We start from the raw sequence: 25586 nt of genomic DNA, 5'->3' as shown, positions 1-25586 counted from the left end.
ATATTGTTGTCCTTCGTGATCCAAAGTTGAATCCTGTAAACCGGCCAAAACGCGAGCATCGCAGGGAACGAATCCCATAGGAATAGGTGAAAAAGGAAAATAAAAAGCCTAGGCTATTCTAAAATTATCCGTATATGCATTTGCAACTCATATTAAGCCGCAATTAATCCTCTTTCCACTGGAATAAACAAACGATGGAGGTATTGCCGCCATTTTGAATTTGACAATGTCACGTGGTGGCGCGTCGACCAATCAGACATTTTTCGCCGGTGAAAGGGCTTCTGCTAATCCTCACATACGAGTGGCATTTGTAACGGAGCAAAGCTGCAGATAATATACTGATTTTTTTTTTTAAATTGCAATTTTGGGTAGTAATTTTGACATCAGTATTAGCCAAATTCTAGCCCCAGACTCCTCTCTGTCCAATGCCTTGAGAACAAAGTTACAGCCGCAACCCGGTTACCTCAGTTGGAAGAGCGCCTCTCTGCTGAGCGGGAGATCATGAGTTCAATCCCCAGACAGACCATCAACCAAGGTCTTTAAAAAACTGGTGAGATCATGCTAGCTGTGAATCCCCTTTCTCAGTTTTCTCAGTTCAGATGATTGCGTCATTGGGCGTTGACGTTAAGCCGTTGGCCTTGTCTCCTCCATCCTTGTACTTCAGTTGGAAAGGGACGTAAAAGAAACCGTGACATTAATATTGTTCGAAAAGAGTAGGGAACGTAGGCCCTGATGTCATGGTCTATCTGACTTGTGCCGTCATCGGTCTGGGTGGGCGCGGTGTGATCAAAATATGGACTGAAGTGACTGCAAGAGTGTGCCTTTACATGCTGACGTCCGATCTCACCTCTCTGGTTCCTTTGCAATTCAGCCATTGGCTGCAAGTGAGGAAAGTTGGCACCGTTTATTTATTATTATTTTTATTTCTACAGGAGCCGATTACTTATTTCTATTTTTTTTTTACAGGCATGAGCTGAAAGCTGTATAGTAGAGTCCATGGTCAAATTCATTTGGGAACACAATTTACCGGGGGAGTTATAATTAAACGGCACTTTCAAAATTTCCCCTTGGAGGCTGGATTTTGGTGGTCAGAGGAAAAAAAAATGAGACGCCCCCCTCCCATCCCCCGCAAAAACTACAGAACTAGAAGTTAGAGAACTGAGCCAAAGTGACTTTTGAGATATCTCTTCACACCCAACTTCTGTACTAAGTTTCAGCCAAATCAGTTGACCATAACTTTTGGCCCCTGGAACACTTTCCCGAACAGTGACACTTAAGGCGAAATTTTTAGTGCTTGTTTTCGCAACTCGCAGGAAAGAATTCTCTCAGATATTGTATTACGTTTCTGTGGATGATATAATTAACATCAAGAGGCAAAGGCCTTTTCCTGCCATAAGGCTAGATTATCCAGAAATGCGTGCTTTAGCTATTATGATGGTTTAACTAAATTTGTTTGAGCTTCGCTCGCGGCAACAAGAGCAAATAAGATTTTAAAACATCATTGTTTTATTGGTGTATTAAAGTGATTTAATTCTTAATCCGTTAAGTTGAGGCTTGCTTCCACATGTGTGCATCTCTGTTATTCCTTGTTAACTGCTGTAATGGTGTTATACTGACAAGTCACCTGGATAACCCTGAAATGAAAAACAAAAGCGCTTATTATTTTTTTTTCCGTTTTTGCACAGTAATTGTAACTTACGTCCTTGTCAACTAAAATAATAATGAGCCATGTTCAGTAAATCTAGTAAGTGGCTGTACTTTCTGGGGCAGTTGAAACTGGCTAAGGTATCGCCTAATGTCCTGGTGTTGTTCTATACTATATGTATTAATATTTTGGTCAATAATTGAGCCGTATCGATTATAGTGCCAGGCGCCAGCTACAACACTGGGTTGGAAGATTTGTGGATTTTACCCCTTGGGGAACACCATGACCAGCTTTGCAACAACCTTTTTAGCAGAACCCTTTCGGACGCGAGACCTAAGATTAGAAACCTGTCACCTCCCACTCGCCGCCGCAAAGATTACAAATTAAAAATATATATATATATATATCAGAGCAATTTTGAAAACCAATCTGGTAAGTAACTTCTTCATATCCGCCATTGCTGCGATAGTATAACCATAGACAACTTTCAGATAATTTTTAAATTTTCTTAATTTTTATATTTTTTAAACGCTATCACATTTTTTAAAATATTTGTAAATATCTTTAATCATAGTTTTATTATTCATGGACTATTACTCTATCTACTTTATATTATTATCATAGTTATTACAGTATTGTAAAATTATATAATTCAGCCGAGAGGCTGCCAAGTTAATAAACAATCAATCAATCTCTCCATCTATATTACAGAATTAATCAAAGTAGTTATTGCCCGTGGCAGCAACGAAATGGAAAAATATTATTCTTTGCTTGCTTTTTTTGTTTGTTTGTTTTTCTTTTTTTTGGGGGGGGGGGGGGGGTGGGGGTGGTGTGGTGTTGTTTGTTTTGATATACATCAATGACCTAAACGTTAAAAGTGCAAGAAAAAATGAAAATCTAAGGCTCAATTGATTCAGACGCAGATCTTACTTTCTGCCGAACTAAAGAGGTGAAGATTGATCTCTGAGTTAAGTTGCTTTAAAATACGTTATAATAATTTATTCATTCGGTTCGGCACGTGGAAAGTTCGGTGTCTGAATCAAAGCAGTTCCAAAGACGCTTCTTAAGTCGAAATTTCCAGCTGGAAGAGATGGGCGAATTAAACGACTGAGTCTTTCCAAATTGAAAAGGGCGTTCCTAATTGTTCAGCCACTCCGAACTTTTCACGGACTGAACAGAGCGTATTCTCTCACGTGGCCAGTATCTATGCAAATTTATGGAAACAAAAAAAAAATACACAAAAAATGGTCCAAGTCCCACAAGATTTGTTTGAAACAGCAATATGGCCGCCGTTTCATTGTTTTGGAACACCAATATGGCTGCCATGAGGTCATTTGAATGCGCTCTGACAATGTATTAGGTTCGGCTCATGAAAAGTTCAGCGTCTGAACCGGGCTTGAGTCTGGATCGACAATCGCCTTTTATCAAACGCCTGAAACAAGCGAAGATCTTCGTAGGGACAAAAGTAGATCTTCTCATGCGACAAACTAAATGGTTAGATTAAAACTTTGTATGTTTATAGGATAGTTAGAAAATGATAAATAAATAATAATAAGACTATTAATAATTTATGATAATAATAATAATAATAATAATAATAATAATAATATATAATAATAATAATAATAATAATAATAATAACAAGAAAATTTATAATGCCCATCCCACTTGTATTCTCGTTGGTGTCTTTAGTCTGAAGAACACCTGGCTAAAGTCACAACACACTGGTTGTCCTTTGTGGTAACTTTTGTGCTAAAAGAAATACGTTTTATAGGTAAAAAGACGGAACAGTGAAGCTAGCATTTTCAAGGACAAACTTCAGAGAGACTTCGTCAATATGAACAGCCAAAAAAAAAAAAAAAACATCCCAAAGTTTCCGTTTAAGCTGATCAATTCATAGAAAATGTCGGAGCTTCATTTGTGGGGACAAAGGAAACTGTCCGATTCTAAGGGGTGTCTGAATTAAATGGGTGTCTGTTACGAGGGATTTTAATGTAGGATAGTGATCTGTTTCGCACTAGACTACGAGCAGTCTTCCTTTTTTTTCTTGGTCCATGGAGCAAAACGCCCGAGACACGTAAATGACCACGCGCGTGACTGAAGGCGCCAGACGAGAGAGGCACGACGAAAGAGTCTCTCTTTTTTCTTCTCGGGCTGCCGCCCTCGTTTCCCGCGTCTCGCGGCTTCTCCGCTCAACGCTCGCTGGCGCGTGCATCTACCTTACTAAATCTGAAGAAAAAGAGAGCCTGCTTGCAGTCTATTTCGCACCGTTTAGTGCTTCTATTATTATTGTCTTTGTGTGTCAGCTCATTCCCTTCAGTGCTTAGTTAAGTTTGCCGTTTGACTCAACAGTGGAATGAAAAAAAAGAAAAAAAGTGAACCTTATCGCATTTTGTTTCGTCTCGTTAAAAGCGTGGCGTTTTATCGACACCCAAAATGATGAAGATCTGTTAAATTGTGTAATAACTATGTAGTGCTTATGTAATACTACGATGTTACCGAGGCGAAGTTGTAACTAATACTTTTGATTGGACCTGCTTACCCAGTTCGTGCTTTTATTTTTCCGATCAATCAGTGCCTCAGGTTTCTAATGGGAGAGAAGGGGAAATAATAAACAATTCGGAATTAATCTAGACAATCTGATATGTAAGCAAAAATACAGTTTAATTTAAGGATTCATAGCTATTTTTACTTCCTTTTTTTATTGTATTACACTTAATTTAACATCATTTTATCGAACTTATAAAAACTGTTGGTGAAATCCACGCTTTTTGTCACTAGTTTGAGGAAAAACATAAATCTCATATGACCAAAGGCAGATGCTGGGTTGAATTTTCAATAGTGTTTGAATTTCTCTCGGAATTTCCTTTCAAAGCATCCTTTATACTCAGATAAAACTTTCTAGAAGGTTACCTCAATTTATACGGGTTTTAAGTAACATGGAATACATGTAATTCATTAAAAATGGTCGATCCAAGATGGTGCATGGTTGTAGTTCGTAATGACATCAGTGCTCAAATTTATGTGTTAGCCAACTTCTTCATCTTATCAGCAACCTTACTATTTTTCGTTTTAATTTATGTCTACTTTGTGGAAAAGTTGAATTCTACCAATGAATTAAAAAATGTGAGGTCATAATGACATCAAATTTCCCCTATTCTGGAATCCAGATTCTCTTACAAGGGACAAAATAGGTGCACTTACGCTGGTTGGTGATAGTTGTGGGAATTCCAGTCACCGCTGGTGGTGTTGTTGCCTTAACTCCTCCGGCAACACCTTGAATTCAGAAATATAAATTTAAAGCTAAGCCAAAAATTTACTCTTGCAGTATCAGCAGTATGCCTTTTGCGTAACACATATATATGAACTTCATTAATATCTCTTTGGCCTTGCTTCCGCTTCCCAAGAGCCTCTCCGTAGCAAAATGGACATAGCGACCTACCGGTGTTTGGGGAGGCCAAACATGTAGGTTAACAACCCATTTCCACTGACTATGACATGGTAATTATTATACCTCATTCTCAAATGAACGAATACCGATAAATGCGTTGTTTTATATGAGAAAATGACCCCCTTGATCGATTTTTTTTTACATTCTTATGAATTCAAATGCACGTGCAAAGCTCTCCTCCTTTGATCAATTCGTGAGCTACTTGTATTAAATAGGAAGTTTAACTGTTTATTAGTTAATAGTTCAGGAACATATTTAAAAGATAAACAGAAAACGTTTTCCCCTTATCATGATGTAGCTAGACTTACGCGTAAGTGTAATCACACGTATAGATTTGATTTATAAATTTGATTTTTCATTTAATTCCTTGATTGTTAAGTTAGGGTCGCCACGAGTAAGAAAGATAATTGCACTGTTTACGGATAATTTATGATAATTATTATACATACCACATTGTTTGTACAGTTTGTTTGCCTGTTCTGCATCTATAAGACTTAAGCCTTCTCGCTGTCCAATGATATCCTGATACTAGATAAAATTTTGTCTGTGTTTGTTTCCGTTTTGACTTTTTAACATTAATTTTTAGCGGAAATTAAGAAAGGGACTTAATCTGGAGATTTTATTGTAACGAAATGGCTAGAAAAGAATCAAATTCACATGAAACTACAGTGAAACCTGTATTGAGCGGACACCGTATTAAGCGGACACCCTCTATTAAGCGGACAGTAGCTGCAAGTCCCCAAATTTATTTCCCTTATTTACTTTAAATAAAACCTTTATTAAGCGGGCACCTCTATTAAGCGGACGCGGACACCTAAAAAGTACCTGAAATGGTCATTTCTATTGTTACCAACCTGTATTAAACGGACACTTGTAATCAAATGCCACCACCCAACATGGCAGACACCGGAAATGCTAAGATTGCCTCGAATTGCCACCCACAAATGTTTCTATTTTAACATTAAAAACGTGACTTGACGAACATATTTGATTAGTTTCACAGTACAGTATTGTTTTCTATTTCGTTTTGTTTGTATAGAGCTTGTTCCACTCATCTGATTTCTATTTGAGTTGCAATCTACGTTCATGGTATTATGATCAACTGGTCCACTAATGTAAACGTATATGGTCAAAATCTCTGGGAGTATTCTTAACCTTTCCACTGTTCATTTAAATGGCTTTTGACACCTCATATGACGTTATCTATTGAAACCTGTATTGGGCGGATAACCTGTATCAAGCGGACACTACAGAATTCCCCGAGGGTGTCCGCTTAATACAGGTTTCACTGTACTTTCTTTCGTTCTTTTTTTCTTTCTTTCTTTCTTCCTTCCTTTCTTTCTTTCTTTCTTTCTTTCTTTCTATCTTTATTTCACACTATATAGATCTATATAAGGCATTTACACTAGTGTACGTAAGTAGGAGAACATAAGTAGCTGATAAAAAATCATTAAGCTAAAAGAAATTAACTCTGTGACAGTGTCCAAAGTAGCAACTAGAGCTTTCTTGTTGGACACGGCGGGTCATGTTCAGATAATCGGCAGCAGCAAGAGAGGAAATAAAATCTCAAATAATATCAGTAATAGAACATATAAGCAAGGCTGATTTCAGATTTGATTGATTAGAAGATAGAACTTCCATTCTTCCTTAAACTTATGATAGGGCAGACACTTGAATTTTGGAGCGGATAATTTAAAGGACATCTTACCTAAGTTGGTGAATACTCTTGGCCTAAAATTATTCAGTCTACTGACAAATATTATAATTGTAGCATACTAAAGAACGTTCCAGTAGCCTGCTTGATTCACATCATATTTGAGTGTATAATTGAGTGTATTTACCACGGAAGTACCTATTAAGGACGCTATTTTTGCATCTCCTTCGGGAAACGGGACCGCCATCATATTGCCATCATTTACATGGTCATTCGAGCCAAGCAAAGGTCTAGCCGTTTGAAGGGCAAGGGCTGTAGTAATTCATATCTCAATTATTTAAGACCGTCGATCGAGCACGTCACTTCCCGCTCTGCGGCGCTGTATTGCAGGAGTCCTTCCGTGATTAGGCCAAAGCCGCGTTAGTTAGAAAGTAGGATATTTTTTGGCTTCACATTAGAGCTTTATATAATTAAGTGTACTTGGAACCTACTTCAAGTTTACTTGGTGACCAAGGAAACGTTCGTAGTTCAATAAAGCCGATGTTCGCCGCCAAGTATTGGTTACGCCACAATTGATAACATACCTTACTACTAAGAAATGGACGGGACGTGCAGCGGTTCCAAGATTCTAATGAAAGGGAAGATTGACAGCTTTTACATCAAGTGATATACTTTGCCAAAGAGTGTGAAGCCATGTTTTCTACAGAGCGACTTAAGATTTTCAAGTGCACTTGAATCAAGTGCTTACTTGAACTAACTTCGCTTCTAGTGTGAAACTAACAATTAACTTAATTGGTTTTTAGGGAATTTTGGTATAGTGTGATTTTATGTCGAATTTCGTGGCCTTTTGATTGCTGTTTTCAAACGTTCATACCATCCACCAAGGTATAGTAGGTAACATTAACTCGTGTGAAGAAATCCATAATAAATATGAAATACAGCGTATGGCCGAGATCTTCGAAACTGGCCTATAGACCGTTTCCACATCCCTCTGAACAAAGGGACTTATACTCGAGGCTCGCAATGACAAAATATAAAACATTATCTGCATATAACTATCGATCATCCATGCTATGTATTGAATACGTTTTAATTTTAACTGGGTGCCCACAAGTAAGGAATGCAAGAAAGGTCCGCTATTACACCAAATACACCTTTTGTTTTTCATTACGAGAAAATGCGTAATCATTTGCGTGAAACGGCGACCAATAGTGCGAAGACAGATTCAATAGCGCGAAAATACAAACATTAGCGCATAAATCAGATTCAATTACGATTTTTGCATTTTAATTAACATTCAATAACACTTTAGGGCATTCATATTCGTCATTCGGCATACAAAAGAGAAAAATATACTTTCATTAACGCCAACATCAAAGTCATTAACCTTAGGATGGATAAGACAAACATTAATGTACCTGTAAAATCAATTGAGCGATATATATATGTAAACGATTCTTTTGTTTCACACGTTGCAAATTTGAATAACAATTATATTGTTAGTAAACAGTGATGTCTCCTATAGTATTCAAATTTGACATCAGGTAACCGCCAGCTCGATCTTGAAAAAAAAAAAAAAACATTTTAGGGTATGGAGATTATTCTAGTGATATGTAAATATTCTTATAATGTACCGTCCACATACCCCTTCCTTTTTAACCAATATTGTGGGCAATCCGTTCCTAGAGAATGCGTCCTGTGAGTAATGCATTACACTTTCGTAATCGTAACGGGTTCCAAGCGAATCAATTAGTGAATTATCGTATTTAAAAAAGTTGTGTTCTTCCCCTGAAAGAAAAACGTTTCAATCACAATTTATTCAGCAAGCAGTTAAAAAAAAAAATAAGTAAAAGGATAAATAAATAAACAAACAAATAAATAAATAAATAAATAGATGAACAAATACATAAATGAATAAATGAATAAATTATACATGAATAAAACTGTATGTTGGAAGTGATATGAGTACGTGATTACTCTTACTTTTGATTTACTGTATTGACAATAGTTCCTTTTCAACTTTGGGCGATAATTTGAATTCCCTACTAACAGAGACCTCTTTTTCCTGGTATTCGGCGGGAGGGAGGAAAAGAGACCTCTGCAATGGGCCGAAACAGACTATGATGAAGCCACCGTCCACTCTCGTGCACTGTGCTTTGCACAAAACACATGCTCCTTGTATTGTCTACTGACCGTTTCTTGAGTCTCTTTTCCTTCCTCCGGCCAAGTACCAGGGAAAAAAGGGCTTCTGCCAGCAAGGAATAATTTAAACACAAACTAGTATTGAACGAGAGGTTTACCTGATGTCCACCTTTTTTGGATACAGAATTTCTTTTTCTTCTTATAGACACAATGCTAATAATACCTTCTAGCATAAGAACATGACTTACATAATAGAGCAGCAAGTTGTCTACATTGATTTGCCGTGAAATTGGCATTCCAGTACCTACCAGTGTACTGGTACTACGCGGAATTATACCAATAATAATTTTCACAACTATCATTTTCATCTCCACTATCATCATCATCATCATCTTCATCATCATCATCATCATCATCATCATCATCATCATCATCGTCATCATCATCATCATCATCATCATCATCGCCATCGTAAGTGTGGCCGTCGTTATCATTAACCTTACGACTATTCTGTCTGAGGAGTAAGCGAGTTTCGTATTCATGGGCGGCCTAGAACGAGTACTTGTTTTTACGCGAAAGTGAGGCTAATGCGGGTCACTTCTCACCAAGAAGACAAACAAACATGAGGAAACTGCGGTCGAGTTGCCGAAAAAAAGGACAATTTGAAGTATTGAAAGGTTTTGGAGGTCTCAAACCTTATTTACAGGCTTCAGAATTTATTGTTTCAAACAGCAAAAGGAAAATCAGTTCGTCATCACTAAGAAAAACAACGAACCTAACCAGAATTTGACCGAAATAGTGGTCGGTGAGTGAGTTCAATAAAAATGCGAGATGGTTTCAAAATCCTCAAACAAGGTAATACCCTGTAGCCATTTTAATGTTGTACGTACTTGTCGGAAGCCTGCAAGTTAAACGGAAATCTTCATTTTAGTTGATATTTTTTTCGGAGCGAATGCAAACTCCTGTGTTTTTGAAAAAAAAAAAAAAAATAAACAAATAAACTGACGGGGCAGACGTTCTGCATTAAATACCTTGTATTGTAAGAAGGTTAAATCGGTTTGAATAATAATGCTAGGGTCATGAAATTTACACACAATGATCCGTACAAAGAAGCCCCACACCCAGTTTTGACTTGCCACGCCCAATGATGACGTCACAGTGACGTCATATTCCGAGTTTTCAATGTTTCTTATTATTTTGCCACTTAGATACGTAAAATATCAATAATATTGGTAAAGTCATCTCTTTGTTATCCTTTCTTATGATTTAGTGACAAGGAAACACTTGTACAGCGAGAAAAAGCAATAGGAAGCAATAAAATTTAAAATTTGAAATGGTTGTCCGCCATCTTGGATCCGCTATCTTGGATCCGCCATCTTGGATTTCCGCTTTTTTGTTAAAATTATAATTTAAAGCAACTTTCAAAGGTGAAAAAGCTCAGAATGTATAAAAGAAGTATCAAACTAATGTTTATTACCCAAACAAATGACTGTGGAAGTGTTATTTGGAAAATAGAGCAGCATATTTGTCAAAGCAAAAAAGTGACAAATTTTACCCCACCCCTCCCCCCCAAATGTTCGATGTTGAAACATTTTGATGTAATTCAAAAACTAGTCCCAAGCAAAGACCATTTTAACAACAAAAAGCACTATAAGTGTAAAAACGCGATCTTAAAACAAAAAAATCACCATTTTTTAAATTTTCCAAAACCTATGTGTCAGAAACTGGTTGCCATGGCAACATGATTAATCACATGGACATGGTAATTATACCAAATTGTTTCTAGATAAATTTTAGGAAAAGTCAGAGAACTTGAACGTCATAGCTCTTTCGGTGTAGGAGTTATCACGATTTTGCCCGAGGGGGGGTTCGAAAAGCCCCCCCCCCCCCCAGTCTGAATAGGGTTAAGTACGATCAGCTTTTCCCACAATTTTGTTGGTCGCAATAGACATCCCTTTGGCTTACTGATAAAGTTAAGGCTTTGAAATCTTACTATTTTTAAGATTTCTATCGTTTTCCAGCGACTCAGCGGCAAATTACCTATGTTTCTTTTTGTTTCTGCAAAGAAGTTGACCCGCATTAGCCACGGGATCGTGCTCGTCCCAGGGCCGTCGGGGAATACGAAACTTGCCTATTTTCGTTCTTACCAGGTTTTATGTTGTCTTTCAAAATAGTGACATATTGGTCTCGGTCAGGACGAGATTGTTCGTGTAAATAACCTAAAGCATGTCCTGCAAAAAGGATATATATTATTTTTTATTATATAGACACGAGTGTTTTACTGGAAAATATACCACTCGTAAAATTCATAAAAACTACATCCGGGACCCGAGTGGTTTATTTTCTTTAATCTCACATGTGAGTTTATCGATGATGTAATTTTGGTAATTTCGCGCTATTATTTTGTTGATGTCATTTTGTCTAAATAATAAAAAGAACATTACACGGCGGCTTGAAGGTATGAATTTTATTTTCTCGTGGCAAAAACAACATTTTACTCACTCGCTGCGCTCGTTCGTAAAATATTGTTTTGCCACTCGAAAATAAAAGTCATATGTTCGCGCCACCGTGTAATATCCTCTATATAAATGCACCTCAATGGATGATTCCTACACCCTGGACGCCAGTGCGGATCAGCAGTCAGATTTTTGCCGCTGCGCTGATTGTGTATTGAAACACTCTGACAGAATCTGATTGGCTGTTAGAAACAGCAAAAGAAGGAGGAGCTAAATAGACCTCTTTAGCTTCTATGTTCTGTGTTTCCAATACAGGCCATGTGAAAATACACTAGAGAACTGTTTCTTTCAAATTTTGATTAATTTGCGTGCATATTGTTGTGAATAATGTTATATTTGGTGGCGTATATATGAAGGATTATACCTCGTGACAACTACATGAAGTGGGCCCAAGCCCTTGATTATATATGCTCGCACGATTGTGATAAATTACTTTTCTTGCCGGTTTATACAAAGTTGATGTGAGTCTTAACACATATCTACGCATATTTTATGAAAAGACAAAGGGTCAAGTTTCTTTTGAACGTCTATTGGGAAAACAAAACATTCAAGCTAAATAGGTCTATTTCTTTGGCGGCTGTCTTGAAAATCATCCCAAACGATCAGACGTCACAGTATACAGAGTTGAGATTTTAGCCGTTAGCTTGTTTTGTGGTTTGTGCTAGAAAAAAATCCTTAAATTATCTGTGTGGCTTGGAAATTGTCCAAATTCACGTGGTTGTATATGTCTGAATATGGAAAGATCCACGTGAGAACTTTACGGCCGTGAGTCCTTTTTTTCTGTCGTTAATAGGTACTTAAGCATACACCTTAATCAAAAAAGGTTCCTTTGGCAATTGGGCATTGGGCATTTGGGTATACAGAACAAAGCGATGATCTGCTTGAGTGATCACCCACAAGATCTTATTAGTGGGCAATTCCAAATGCTCAAAGCAACCTTTATTGAATTAGCAAAATGTATTCAGCAATATTCTATCCTATATTGCTGCTGCTTCGTCCGAAAGTGATTAAACACAATAACTGAATAATTACCGATTTCGTGAGCAACTATGCCCCTATCCCAGCAACCAAAACCTAGAGAAATGTCCTGACGTGATCCTATTTTACCAACCCAAGATCTACAACTGAATCAAAATATGGTGTAAAATTATAGTGATAAGAAATAGGTATTATACTCCAATCATGATCATCTACAAATCAAATATTTTTTTATAGAAAGAAATTGTCAACAAAGCAAGATAGAAAGCAAGAAAGGAAAAAAATGAGAGAGAGAGAGAAAAAAAGGAAATAAAGAACAAAAGGGAAAAAAAACTTTAATAATTATTAGATACTGTTTTCAGATAATCTTACAGTGTCCGAAAGTTAGAAAACATAAAAGACAAAAAAATAAAATAAATAAAAAAAAACCTCTCTCACCCCGAGCCAAATGTAAAATAGGCGTAATCCGTCTCAGTTGTTCGTTTTCTAAAGCGGATGCATGTCTTGCGGCTCCATTCATCCATTCCCGCCAAAATGGATGTCATCGCTTCAGGACGGTTAGCTAAAGGAAAAGTGGCATTAAAAAATAATTATATTTTAGTGTTATCAGAGAAAAAAAATAATTGATTGGTTGATTATTTTGGCACTTACATGCTCGACTAATAAATGTGATATCATTGAATTATTAAAAAGGCCTACCTAGTGTTGGTGAAATTTCGTAGATCAAAACTCCGCCAGGCCAAAGTGGACTTCTAATTGAAGCTCCCTGTTTGTTAGATGAATAAACGTCCAGTCCCATCATGGCATAGGCACGCTGCAAAGGCGTAAGAAGCATGTCTCCCTCAAATAAATTGGGATCTTCAATGTCACGATTTTCTGCAAATGTACCATTTATGCATTTAAAAGTCGCAAATAAGTAGAAAAGAAGCTAGCAAACTAAAAGGCGCGTATGAGTCGCAGTTATTTTGAATTTAACGAACTGGGCCATTGTGATAATTGTTTTACGAAATTAAGAGTAAAAAAACATACTAACACTGTGTGCAGATAATCCTGAAAATATTAATTGTTGGTGTAGGACCGAGTATTAGATACAAAAATGTGCTAAGTTGTCCTGCTGTTAAAACCCCCACTGGCTGAACGTTAATATTAACCGATGAATATAATAAATCAATTAAATCGAAAAGTAAAACTGTTGATTACCATCAGGATTAATTGGTGCGCTGAACACGGTTTTAATCATCAAAAGAATGGCGAAGACCTTCATAGTGGTTCTCGATATATATCTCGGTAAACTGAATTGAAAGATAAATCTTTATCAGTAAACAGTTGTACAAGCAATAAAAACAATATTAAGCCAGTGAATAACTCAGTATTAACACTTTCTTAGATGAAGAGAAAACATTCAATAATCCTTTACTCTCACATAGGGCAAGGTTAAAATGAGTCTTATAGTTATGTTTAATTTACTTTTCATCAGCAAAAATTGAATATAGATATTTAACTGTGTAGCAGATCCAAGACGTTTTAAATAGAACAGATATATATTTTAAAAAGAGGGATATTATTTAACGGGTAAATTAGCAGAGGTGTTTTGAGAGTGGGACATAAAAATAAATAAATAAATAAGTAAATAATAATAATAATAATATTTTAAAAAATACTTTCTTCTAGGGCGTATCACGCTGGGGCTAAACCACCCCCAAAAGGAATTATAAAAGCGTGGCAATTGTGGTTAATTTAGAATAATTTGGTAGCTTTAACTCTTTCCTGAAAATACCAAACATCAGGCCAATCAAAATGGCTTATAGGATGTCACCAAATGTCAAATTATGCCATCATATTTGCTGACGTCATTCATACGTAAATTTTAAACTTTTGAATCTCCCAATTTTTTGTACCGTTTTTGATAGAAATATCTTGAAAACTGAAAAAACATCTCCAATATCTCAAATATGGGCTGAGATATGACTTTTTTAATTTGGGTAAATTCATAGCACAGAAAGGGTTATCCCCTAGTAAAATAAGTCTAAATTTAAAAGTTATGTTGTCAAGACGCCCTTGCTATCTAACTTACACATATTGCATCTTTACTATCGAAAGCTAAAGGAAAGAGAAAAAATTGAATCAAATTATTGTTTTTAAGTCAAAAAAGGAATGATACGATTTTGGCCAACTGTAGAAGGTTTGTGTTACCGAGAAATCAGCTTATTTTGCAAAAAAAAACTGTGAGAAAAAAATATCATAGGGATCGTTTTTTAAGGAAAAGTACGGTTCCGGGGGTGCGATCAAATTTCTTTAGAGTCCCATACCTCGGGTTTTACGCATCAAAGCCAGAAACGATTTTCGCTGTTTTACTCCTCTTCTGAATTTCTTTCAGATGATATAAGTTTGGCTTTGAAATTAAAAACTGCATTTAACCCATTTTGGTGACGTCTGCCGTTGTGACGTCACAATTTGACATTTTGCGTCCAACAAAAACTTAATATTATTTGGTCAACAATCGTAGTTTATCTGGGGAGTTTGGTCAAGAAATGAAAAAAGATGTAAAAGATACGTAAATTTAGCCTTAATAAGACATTTGAGGAGTGGTTTGGCCCCACGTAATTCGATTGACAGTATTCTGGGATAAAAAATACATGGAATTAATTCTGACTATAGATTTCATTTGCTTTAGCACTCATTGCATTGTCATGTCCATAAATTTCCATAAAATAAAGTACTCCGGTGTATGTAGTGTTTAGGGGTTCAAAATTATAGTTTGTTCTAAACTCTATGTTCTGGAGTGTTTTACATCTATTGCAGACTAAAGGGTTAGTAACAAATTGAGCTAGTAAATAATAGTACCTGTACCTTTGCTAAACTTTGCAACAGGGACCTCGAAACTGACGAGTACCCAGTTTAGTCAAACTGTGAAGGACGACTAGCGAGTAACTTTTCTTCACTTAAGAATTTTGCCAAATTAAACGCCTATTTATAGGTCTAAGTCGTCGATACAGACTCTTCCCTAAAATAGAAATAAAGGAATTACAATCTCAAGAGTTCAGAGATAAAATATCCAATATAACCAAATTAACGTCTTATTTGATATGATAAGTGTTACTGATATAATATTAATATCTTATTTATGGTGAGTAGTGTCATAATATGATATTTATATCTTATTTATGGTGAATGTCATTATATGGTATTAAAATAATGTAAAACCCTCGTCTACACGCAACGCACCTGACAAATATAAGTTATTGTCTTCTTCATTTGTCCATCCTTCTTACTCATTTTATTTCTGATAAAATATCCCGTTTCTATTTTTATATGTATCTGAAGCATTTTTATATCATCTTGTTTTTATCGGCAATGTTGTTGTTATGTTAACCTGCTACGGAAAGTAAATGAGGTAAACATGTTTTAACTGGCTGAAATTTTGCTCTGCAGTTTTTACCGTAGTGTAACCGAAAAATAACATAAATAACATTCGCTGAGGGACCAAGTGCGCTTAACTCCTCCTTTTTAAGCCACCTATATGTCTCCGCACCTCAAAATAAAACGAAAAAATTATCATTGGCCAACTGTTCGCTCACGGTGGTAAAAAAGATGACAATATCCTTGCCGGGATACATTTCGTCAGTAATGTCATTTTCAAAGGCTATGAGGAAATTGTTTAAAATTATTATTTCCAGATCAAACACTTGAGGACTAAGGAATGCAAGTCATGCGAAGGTGTAATTGATACGAAGAAACATTACCTGTGAGGTGCTATATACACATATCCACATTTTTTTGTATTTCTTTCGCCCATCTCCTTACAAATTACACTCGAGAAGCGTGCAGATTTGGGCGACTTTAACAAATCAAGAGCGGCGCAATTTCTTTTAAAAATAACACATAATGACTATTTCGAAGCCATGTGAGGTGTGCGTGAACAGTCTCCTGTAACCCCTTTTATGGCTCCTTACAAGAATTAGGAAAGCGCACTATGCAAATGCCCCCACAAGAATTCCGATGCATTGTACCCGTGCTAAGGACTTTGTTAAATAGCTGTAAATAAACAGGCACCATCTCGTTTAAGTTGGATTTGATCAATTGATTTTTGATTCTATCTAAATATGGAGATTTATCGTTCAGTATAAGGAAGTCCAGGGAGTTTGAAGTTTGAGCTGCATTTTCTAGTCTTTTCTAATCACTGAGAGTTCTTCTTTGTGTGAACTGATGGGCTTATCCAACTTTCTTCTGAAATCGGAAGGGGAAGGTGGAGGGGGGGCGGGGGCTGTGTTCTTAATGAACAAAATCATTAATCGATTTTAAACAACTCCAAAAGCTCCGGCTGTTCGAATCATCTACTGTTTTTTCAAGTTGAGAAATCTTAGATGATAGTGTTTTCCTGTTTTCTTTCAGAAGGCTTTTTTACTGCGATACGAGGGTGTCATATTTTTCCTACGTAACCCGTGTCGTTTAAGACGACAATCAAGAAAATTGTCGTTAGGTGGCCCTGTATATTCCTCCATGTCGGGAATTTCACTGATAGAGAGCCGACGTCAAAGCCAATAAGTTTATCTGATAACAGTCCAATAATGGCATGGGCTCAATATTAATAAGCGGTACAAAGAAAAACGAAAACAAGAAGGAGGAACTTTCCGCGAAGAATTGAGAAAGGCATTCACCTTGTTGCATTTCGATGAGGCTAATCAAATGTTTTGACACACTTTATAAACACTGAGCTACAAAAACTAACAGCGATACATTAATTTTTTATAAAATATCTGTTTGGAGAAGCAAAAATTGCCCAGAATTTTATGTACCTTGAGAAAGGCTAAGAATTTTTTGATGACCGTTCCATTCATGTAAATTTTCGAAGCTTATCTAATAAATTCCCTAGGATTTTTTAATTTTTCGCATTTCATTCCCCAGATTAAGCTACTGTTTTTGCAGAAAAAGGAAACCTATAATTTTTTTCAACTGATAATTTTCGAAGAGACTCAAGTTGCCCTAGGATGACCCAACAGATATAAATTTTATAGCGCCGAATGGAATGTATTCCTAAAGATCTAAAATTACTCTAGATAGCCTAAAAAGTGTTTTTAATGCGTTTAGAAAGAAACCGTCGCTGGGTGCCCTTTAATAAATCTTGATCTCATATGTAGTATATAGTCAACTCCTGATTTCCCAGGAAATGTGAGTCTTCTCAATGAGTCACTAGGTCATTCGACCATTCAGAATCCATAGCTCTGTACTCCTACAGATTTCTCAAAGCATTTTCACTTGGTTGTTTAAACCGTTATCAAATCTATCCCACTGAAAGGCGAATAGGGAGAATTGAGATTACTCATTTATTATTAATAATCGAGTTGCCCTCTTGAAAAACATTGTCTGGGTATTTACCTGTTCTAGAACTGAAATCTCCCATGAATAGAATTGATCCAAATGAAGTGACGAAAAGCACTTAAGGTAACTTGTTGAGTCCATTGGGGACCCAGGACAAGGATCACGGCGCTGCATCGCAGACGTGACTAACGGGGGTTACGTCAGGTCTGCGACGAATGTTCAGCTACTACCTGTGGGCAGGTTTCAGAATAAGCTCTTTGATCAGGACCGTCAGACTGACCAGTACAATGTGTGCCTTGTTGTGTAAACATTTCGAAACCCGTCGAATACGCAGAATAAATTAGAGTATTGTCTAGGGGACAGCAGCTATTCTTAGAACGTGTCAGTATTGCATTTTTGAACATACTATGACAGTCGAACAGGATTGTTTGCGCAATAACGATCACTGTAATCGTCCATGATGGTAAAGTAAAATCACCCATAGCGCTCTATCCAAATTGATTGACCACTAAAAGAAACCATTCTTCCCGGTGCTAAATGCATCAAAATGTTACTCTCAATTATAGATACCGAAACACATATCTGTATATGCAATATTAGCTAAGCTGTATGTGTTGCAATTTTGCACATGTATATCTGGAAATGATACGTGAACAATAACGTCACAACCTGTAAAAATGTTATCAGGACACCTATCGAGATATTGATTATCACTTCAAGAATATTTTATGTTTTACGCCACTGATCGTGCTAATCAACATTTAGCCATTGCTCATTTTTGCGCCTTAAGTGAAAGAGCGGACAAATGTAATTAAAGTGGCTCCGAAAGAAGGAGTTAGGGACACTTTGTTCCGCAGCGATCGTTGTTATGTTGTTGTTGTTGTTGTTTTCTCTTTTTCCCGTTATTTTAATGGTAAAAAACTGCAGAGAAAAATTCCAGCTAGTTTGACAAACATGCTTAGCTCATTTACTTTCCATAACAGGTTGCTATAACAACAACATCGCCAGATTAAAAAACAATAAAATATAAAAATTCTCAAGATACAAATAAAAATAGAAACTCGATATTTTTCAAACTGCAAGCTTTCACAAGCACACGTACAGCTTATACAAAGTCGAATGATCCAAAATTGTCAATCCGAACAAAATGCAATTCCAGAGTTCACTTGAACCTTGTATCAGCAATAACTAGTCTTTAAACAATCGTTTGCATAATGAGTCGTTTTAGGATAGTTTAATGCAATTTTCACATCAAAATTATTATTCTTAGTCAGTATTGCAAATACGATAATGGATACAAACATATCTACACCAACAGCGAGTTTTATTATCTTCAGTTACCAGGCAGACGGTTTTAACTATGCGATAAATTAGAGGGTTCGGCAAATTAAAACGACAGCCACTTAGGCAAGTGCTTTGCAGACGTTGTTTTATAACTACTTTTAATACCATATCATGACACTTCCCGTAAGCAAGATATTAATTTGGTATTTAATTGATGGTAAATGATATTTTGATGTCTGATCATGAGACTCTTGAGTTCCTAATTCCCGTATTTCTATTTTAGACCGGAAGCTTTATCGACGACTTCTCCCATAAATAGGCGATTTGGTGCAGTCAACTACTGAAGCAACGTCCTTTGCTAGTCTGCAGATTGACAAAAACTACGTACGCTTTAGTCTCGAAGTTCCTGTTTAAAAGTTTTCGCAAAGATACAGGTAAATATCTATTTTAAGTTTTGTTAATATTTATTTATTTTTGTGCCGTGGAAATAAGTCTGCCATCCATTATATATGTAGTAAGATATTCATGATCAATATTTTCCTTTGAAAAGTATATAGTTTACACAACTATTAGATTATGTTAACAGTGCCCTGTGTGAGGGTAAGGATTAGATAAAGCTGTTTTCAATGTTTGCTGTACAGGTAACCATGTTTAAGGGCGTCCAAAAGTCAGAACTGGCCTGCCGGACCATGGCCGGACCGGTCATTTTGAAAATGAAATAGGATTTTTCCAAGAGTTTTTGATCAAAAACGTTTCCTTCGTGCATACTATTTAGGAATTGACGGATCTAGTTGGATAGCGTTGATTAAAAGTACAGTTCTCATTACAACGGGAATGTCCTAGCCGGTCAGTTCTGACAAATAGCAAGCGCCCTAAGTTATTCAATTGCCCAATGTTGCTGTCGTTGTTTATTCAACCTATTTTTTTCCTTTTAATTCAGTTCAACGTGATATACAGTGTACATCAAAATCCACTATGAAGGTCTTCCCCATTCTCTTGATGATTAAAACAGTTTTCAGCGCACCAATTAATCCTGATGGTAATCAACAGTATTTAATTCTCAATTTAATCATTTTAACGTTCAATTAGTCCAGATGATAATAACGGTAGGGCACCTTTAAACTGTTTTGCATGAAATGATGATCTACTTAAGGAGTTCAAATGAACTTTTTTTTGGCTAGTTCTTCATCATAATTGCAATATCATAAGCACCTCCAACTTTGCTAAAATGCATGAAATACTACTTTTGCAGGAAATCGTGACATTGAAGATCCAAATTTATTCGAGGGTGGCATGATCCTTACTCCAAAATAGCGTGTTTATGCCATAATGGGAGTGGACGTCTTTGCACCTAACAAACAAGGAGGCTCATGGACAGGTCCCCTTTGGCCTCGCTAAGTTTTAGTCTACGACATTTCACCAGCGCTAGGTCGGCCATTGTTTCTACCTTTCTCTAGCGGCGCAGGGAAGTGCCACAATGACCAACCGATCAATAAATGGTTTCTCTAAGTAATCTAATATTTTTGATACCACCTTTCCTTTAGCTAACTTTACTACAGCAATTGCGTCCATAATGGCGGGAATGGATGGACCACAAAGACTTGCATCAGGTTTAGAAAACGAACAAATGAGACGGATTACGTTTATTTTACAAATGACACGGGATAAGAAGGGGTTTTTCGCATTCTCTTTTCTTTCTTTCTTTCTTTCTTTCTTTCTTTAAACTTAATTTCAGATTCCGTAAGATTATCTCATATAAAACAGTTTCTAATAATAACTGAAATAAACTGGTTTTGTTGTTGTTGTTGTTGTTGTTGTTTTTCCTGTTCCTGCTTCTCCCTTCTTTTCTTCAGGCTCGGCAAGGGGTTTTGGTATCCGGGTATCCGGGCTTTTTTATTCAGGTATACGGTATTTTTGTGTCACATTACGGATATAAAGTATCTCCGTTTTCTAAATTGTCGGTAGTTGATACTTACGCAAATGTTTATGTATATTTTTTCACATATGAATCTGTGTTGACACAGTGATCGAAATATGCTAATCACTGAGAGATAAGCCAGAGGCTTGCACACGGACAGCGGAGCTATGGGGAATTTGCTTTGTTTTACTTTGGTTTGTTTTTGGTTTGGTTTGGTTTGTTGGTTTGTTTTTGCTCCTAAGTAAGTACTCCTAATTTTTGTGTTAAAGGAAACAAAATTTTCTTTGTTAAATTTACGTTTTGTGCAAAAAATTACAGAATGTTGATAAAAATTTATTTAAAACTTTCTCAACGGATTAAAAGAAATAAACGCGATCTTGCAATTGATGATCCCAGAGGCTCTAAAATTTCAAAATGTTTCCTGGGAGCATGCGCCACCGAACCTCACCAATCTAAAATATGCCCCGCAGTCCCAGTGTCAAAGGAGGGAATGGATAAAGCCCGTGACTAACCTGCCATCAATATAATAAAGATATTGCTAGTTTATTTGTTTCTATAAGAAAATATTTGATTTGTAGACGATAATACCAATTTATTTACCAATTTCCCATCATCTTATATTTCCATTCAGCTGTTCATCTTGGGTTGGTAAAATAGGATCACGTGAGGACATTACTCTGGATTGTGCTTGCTGGACGAGGGGCATTGTCGCTCACGAAATTGGTAATCATCCAGTCATTTGTGTTTAATGTGATACACAACTTTTATTTCCTTAGTACGGTTAGTGACACTAAGGGTTTCTAAAAAGCCGTCGTTGCTCTTTTTTTTTCTTGCGCAAGCGTGATGCCAATATCTCCTCTAGGTTTGTTTCATTTGATTCTCTCCCGTTACACGACGACTGCCGCGTTCTTAACTTTCGGGTGAAACAGCAGCAACTGAAGTATAGAAGAGTAACTATTGAGGATAGAATGATAATGACGGCCGGAAAGTTCTCAGATAGATCATTCCGCGAATTTCGTATGAATTTGGAAAAAGTTCAAGCCACATAGATGATTAAAGATTTTTTTTTTTTGGCCGGCACTAACGACAAAGCTAGCAAAAAAATTCCCCTCTGTGTACTGTAATGCCGGATGATTGGCGAAGATTTTCAAGAAGGCAGCGCGAGAAATTCAGCTTCTTCTTCTTCATTTACTCATTCTAACTGCCAATGAGATCCTGCCCGCGCAGTGTTAAACGGCTAATCAGGGCTGTGAGATACATCTGGCTACGCTGGCGTTTAGGGTGTACGATTCATCCCTCGAAGTGAATTTATAAATATATTCCTTTTTACAGGACATGCTTTGGGGTTTTTCCACGAACAATCTCGTCCTGACAGGGACCCATATTTTACCATTTTGACAGAGAACATAATACCTAGTAAGTACGAAAATTCCTCGAGTGGAATAGTCGTAAGGATCGATAATGATGGCGACGTCCACGACGGCGACGACAATGATGATGATGATGATGACAGTCGTAAAAAAAGATTATCATTGTTGATTAATCACCAAGTCCGCTAAGTAGGACTGGAAATACCAATTTCACAGCAAATCAGAAAAGTTCCTCCTTCAGTATGTAAATCATGTTCTAATACTACATGGTATTTTTTAGCATTATTTCTGTAAAAAGAAAAACAACAACAACAAAACAAAACAAAACCATAAAACAAAAACCAAGGACTTCTGTATCATCAAAACAAGGTCAACATTAAATTCGCGTTCAATTAAAGGTGAGATTTCTGTTCAAATCATCATCCAACATTTATGAAAAGTAGCTATCATCAATAAAGTAAAACAAAACTAAAGGTACGGATCGACGAGCAGTTCTTATTTGACAGCTTAAGTATCCCATGTACACATGCTACATCCAACACGTTGTGTTCATTTAATTAATTAAATTATTTATTTTTTCGTTTTAGGGGCTAAACACATTTACTTCAAACAATACGACAAATCAGTTATTGATTCCCTTGGAACACCGTACGATTACGAAAGTGTAATGCATTACTCACAGTGCGCATTCTCTAGGAACGGTTTGCCCACAATAATGGTTAAACAGAAAGGGGTACGTACACGGCACATTAAGTTTATCTACATGTCTCTAGAACAATCTCCATGCAAATAATACAAATTGTTTTCAGATCAAGAAAGCTTTTTCACTGTACCTGATTGCAAATTCAAAATTTATTTTTGCGCATTTGAGCATATTTGTGTGTGACATGCGCACAATAAGTCATTAAATTATCAAATCATTATTATTTTCCTCCTCTTTAACTCTTAATGGCCTTTAATTAAAATCGACATGAATCAACGTGCGGGAGATTACTGGAATTGTCTTCAATGTCTCCGTGCCTATTTGATTCTTCCCTCCCAATTTCTTTGCAAGAAAACTTCAGTCAGTTAGTCACTTGGCAAGAAGCAGTCAACGTTTCTTTGCTCTTAATGATCAAAAGACAACACCCTTTCTTGTCCTCAGGTAGATACAAAAGGAAGTCATTTGACATTAAACTTTCCAAATAATATCAATGTTTGAAAGGGAAACAAATACAAGCAAAATCTTATCTAGTTCCAGAATGTCATTGGCCAGCGAAAAGGATTAAGTGCCACAGACGCAGATCAGGCAAACAAACTGTACCAACAATGTGGTATGTATTTCCTTAAATTGTTCTTAAGACAGTGGAATTGAGGACGAAAATAATAATAAAGAAAACAAATATTAGATAACTGTTATTCTACACTGTCCAAAGAACTCTATTCTTTTTCCTCGCAAGTTCGTCGAAATAAAGCGCTTTGGGTTACGGGGGGGAACTCATGGATGCCGGGTACAATATATGAAAGCAAGATGGCCGCCCGAACCAGAAAAATCTCGATCCTGTCGAAGTTACTTTGAAATTGAAAACTGCTTTAGTATCAACAGACAAACATACAAAGTGAATGTTTTATTGTTTTTCTTTGCAATTACTACCAAACCTTCATGTGCGACCACCTCTCGTAGGCCATCACTTCTCATAAATCGTTTCCAAAACACCAAAGCGTTTCCGTTCAAAGCCTTACAGTTGGAACATTTCGTAATAAATGACCCTCTCTTGGAAGCGACCACGATTACCTCTTGGGCTAAACGGTTTAATAATTTTCTTTTTGTTTTTAAGCTCTTGTAAGCGATCACTCGGCGCATGGTCTGATCTATGTGTCCGCTGTATGTACTATGCTTACTTGGAGTGTAAGAAGAACTTTTAGAAGCAACATGGAACTACACATAATGCAACTTAGAAATTGCATGCAATAAATTATCCAAGTCAGTCTTTCCATAGAGTTTGACGTCTTCTTGGAAAAAAATCCGTCTGTGGTTCGTTTCTTCTAAACGACCACCGCCCGTAAGCAACCACTAGGTCTTCACATTTTGGTTGGTTCCTTACGGGAGATTCGACGATATCATAGCGGAGCTCTGGCGCGCGAAGCGCGCCTGCGGAGCACAATGGGTAAGTAAATCTACCCATCCCAGAAAATTTGGTAATCACGTGACCGTACACCGCCCGCCCGCTGCCCGTCCGTCCGCACCACAGAGAAACCAATGTTCAATCCCACAGTTTCTAGCTAGTTTGGGAGCACAGGAAGACTGATATTGCACACATATTGCACATTAATGTTGTGATCAGTTGACAGCTGTCAAAACACGGTCCCGCTGACCACTATCAGCTGTCCGTATCGCGGGCTCAGGTGTCGACCCATCGAGGTCGAGTATTTTTTGAAGTTATCCGCTGACAAGTTACTAGTTTTCAAATCATTGCAGGCTCAAGTTTAATTTTTTCAATTCATATGAAATATGTTGTGTTTTATATGTGCCGCACAATTAAAATTTTTATTTTAAACTGACCTCAGAAGTTAAGATTCAGCCGATTCAGCCAGTTTTTACAAGCAGGGAAGACATGCCAGTTGCTTTTGACTTTTCTCACCAAGGTCACGCGTTGGTCACGCTCTACGTCCAATTTGTATGCTCTGATTGGTCAAAATTTGACGGGTGAGTTCGTGCGGAAAAATTATGCAGCATCTTGAAACTTGTTTACTTTGACAGCTGAAGCTGACAGAGTTTTGTGTCAACCTGTGATGTTTTTAACTGCCTTTTTCCACTGAACATTGTACAAAATGAAATTCACCTGCTATCAAGAGTCTTCTGTTATTCATGGCTAGTTTGTTTATCGGGTTTTTGGTTGAGAAATACGTCGCTTGTCAAAGTCGGAAATCCGATTTCGGATGGAATCGTTTTCGTTTTTCACCTTGCTTGATGCGTGAGAGGGTTGAAACGTCTGAAGCGATTTAGTATTTAGTGCATCTCGAATAGTAAGCCTGAGTAATTATGTCATTTGATGTTTGTTTTTTATATCTAATTCAATGAAGTCGAGTGTGGTTTATGGGGCTATTTAGTTTATTCACGTTTGTAAGATTTGAGACAATGGTCTGACCGAGTATCAGGTTTGATTATAAGCTTATAGAACTTTAAAAAGCCTTCAGACATTTTCTCACCGCAAATAGAAAGAAAACGTTCCAAAGAATATTTAGTTATAATTCTGGCTGTAAAAGAAAGCTTTGAGCGATTTTCTTGCCTCGAGTTCATAGTTTGAAAACGCAAACACCGGGAAGCCG

At 36.8% G+C, this 25586-nt stretch overlaps 1 protein-coding gene across 1 annotated transcript; it reads right to left on the bottom strand.

Annotated features, from left to right (window-relative positions):
- Positions 1-1483: 1483 nt before the first annotated feature.
- Positions 1484-15373, bottom strand: LOC140948567 (zinc metalloproteinase nas-14-like). The gene is made up of 11 exons (XM_073397824.1): positions 15237-15373; positions 13587-13678; positions 13086-13262; positions 12825-12948; positions 12441-12532; positions 11040-11123; positions 8396-8538; positions 5546-5624; positions 4850-4921; positions 4188-4232; positions 1484-1634 (listed from the first exon to the last, which is right to left on the bottom strand). The coding sequence occupies exons 2-10, from the start codon at positions 13648-13650 to the stop codon at positions 4225-4227; spliced, it is 843 nt and encodes a 280-aa protein (XP_073253925.1). The 5' UTR covers positions 13651-13678; positions 15237-15373; the 3' UTR covers positions 1484-1634; positions 4188-4224.
- Between the last annotated feature and the right edge of the window lie 10213 nt (positions 15374-25586).

The sequence above is a fragment of the Porites lutea genome, chromosome 1, assembly GCF_958299795.1.
Source record: "Porites lutea chromosome 1, jaPorLute2.1, whole genome shotgun sequence".
In the NCBI taxonomy this organism is placed as follows: Eukaryota; Metazoa; Cnidaria; class Anthozoa; order Scleractinia; family Poritidae; genus Porites; species Porites lutea.
Note: the sequence above shows the minus strand (reverse complement) of the source record. Positions and strands in the feature narration are given on the sequence as shown.

Bases quoted from the DNA above. Each gene is read 5' to 3' on its own strand.
- LOC140948567 (XM_073397824.1), bottom strand. From the start codon at position 13,650: ATGAAGGTCTTCGCCATTCTTTTGATGATTAAAACCGTGTTCAGCGCA. The intron at 5,625-8,395 runs GTATGTGGACGG...AATTTTATCTAG, and splicing joins TATTGGTTAAAAAGGAAGGG to TATCAGGATATCATTGGACA. The intron at 4,922-5,545 runs GTATGTATAATA...TCTGAATTCAAG, and splicing joins CAAACTGTACAAACAATGTG to GTGTTGCCGGAGGAGTTAAG.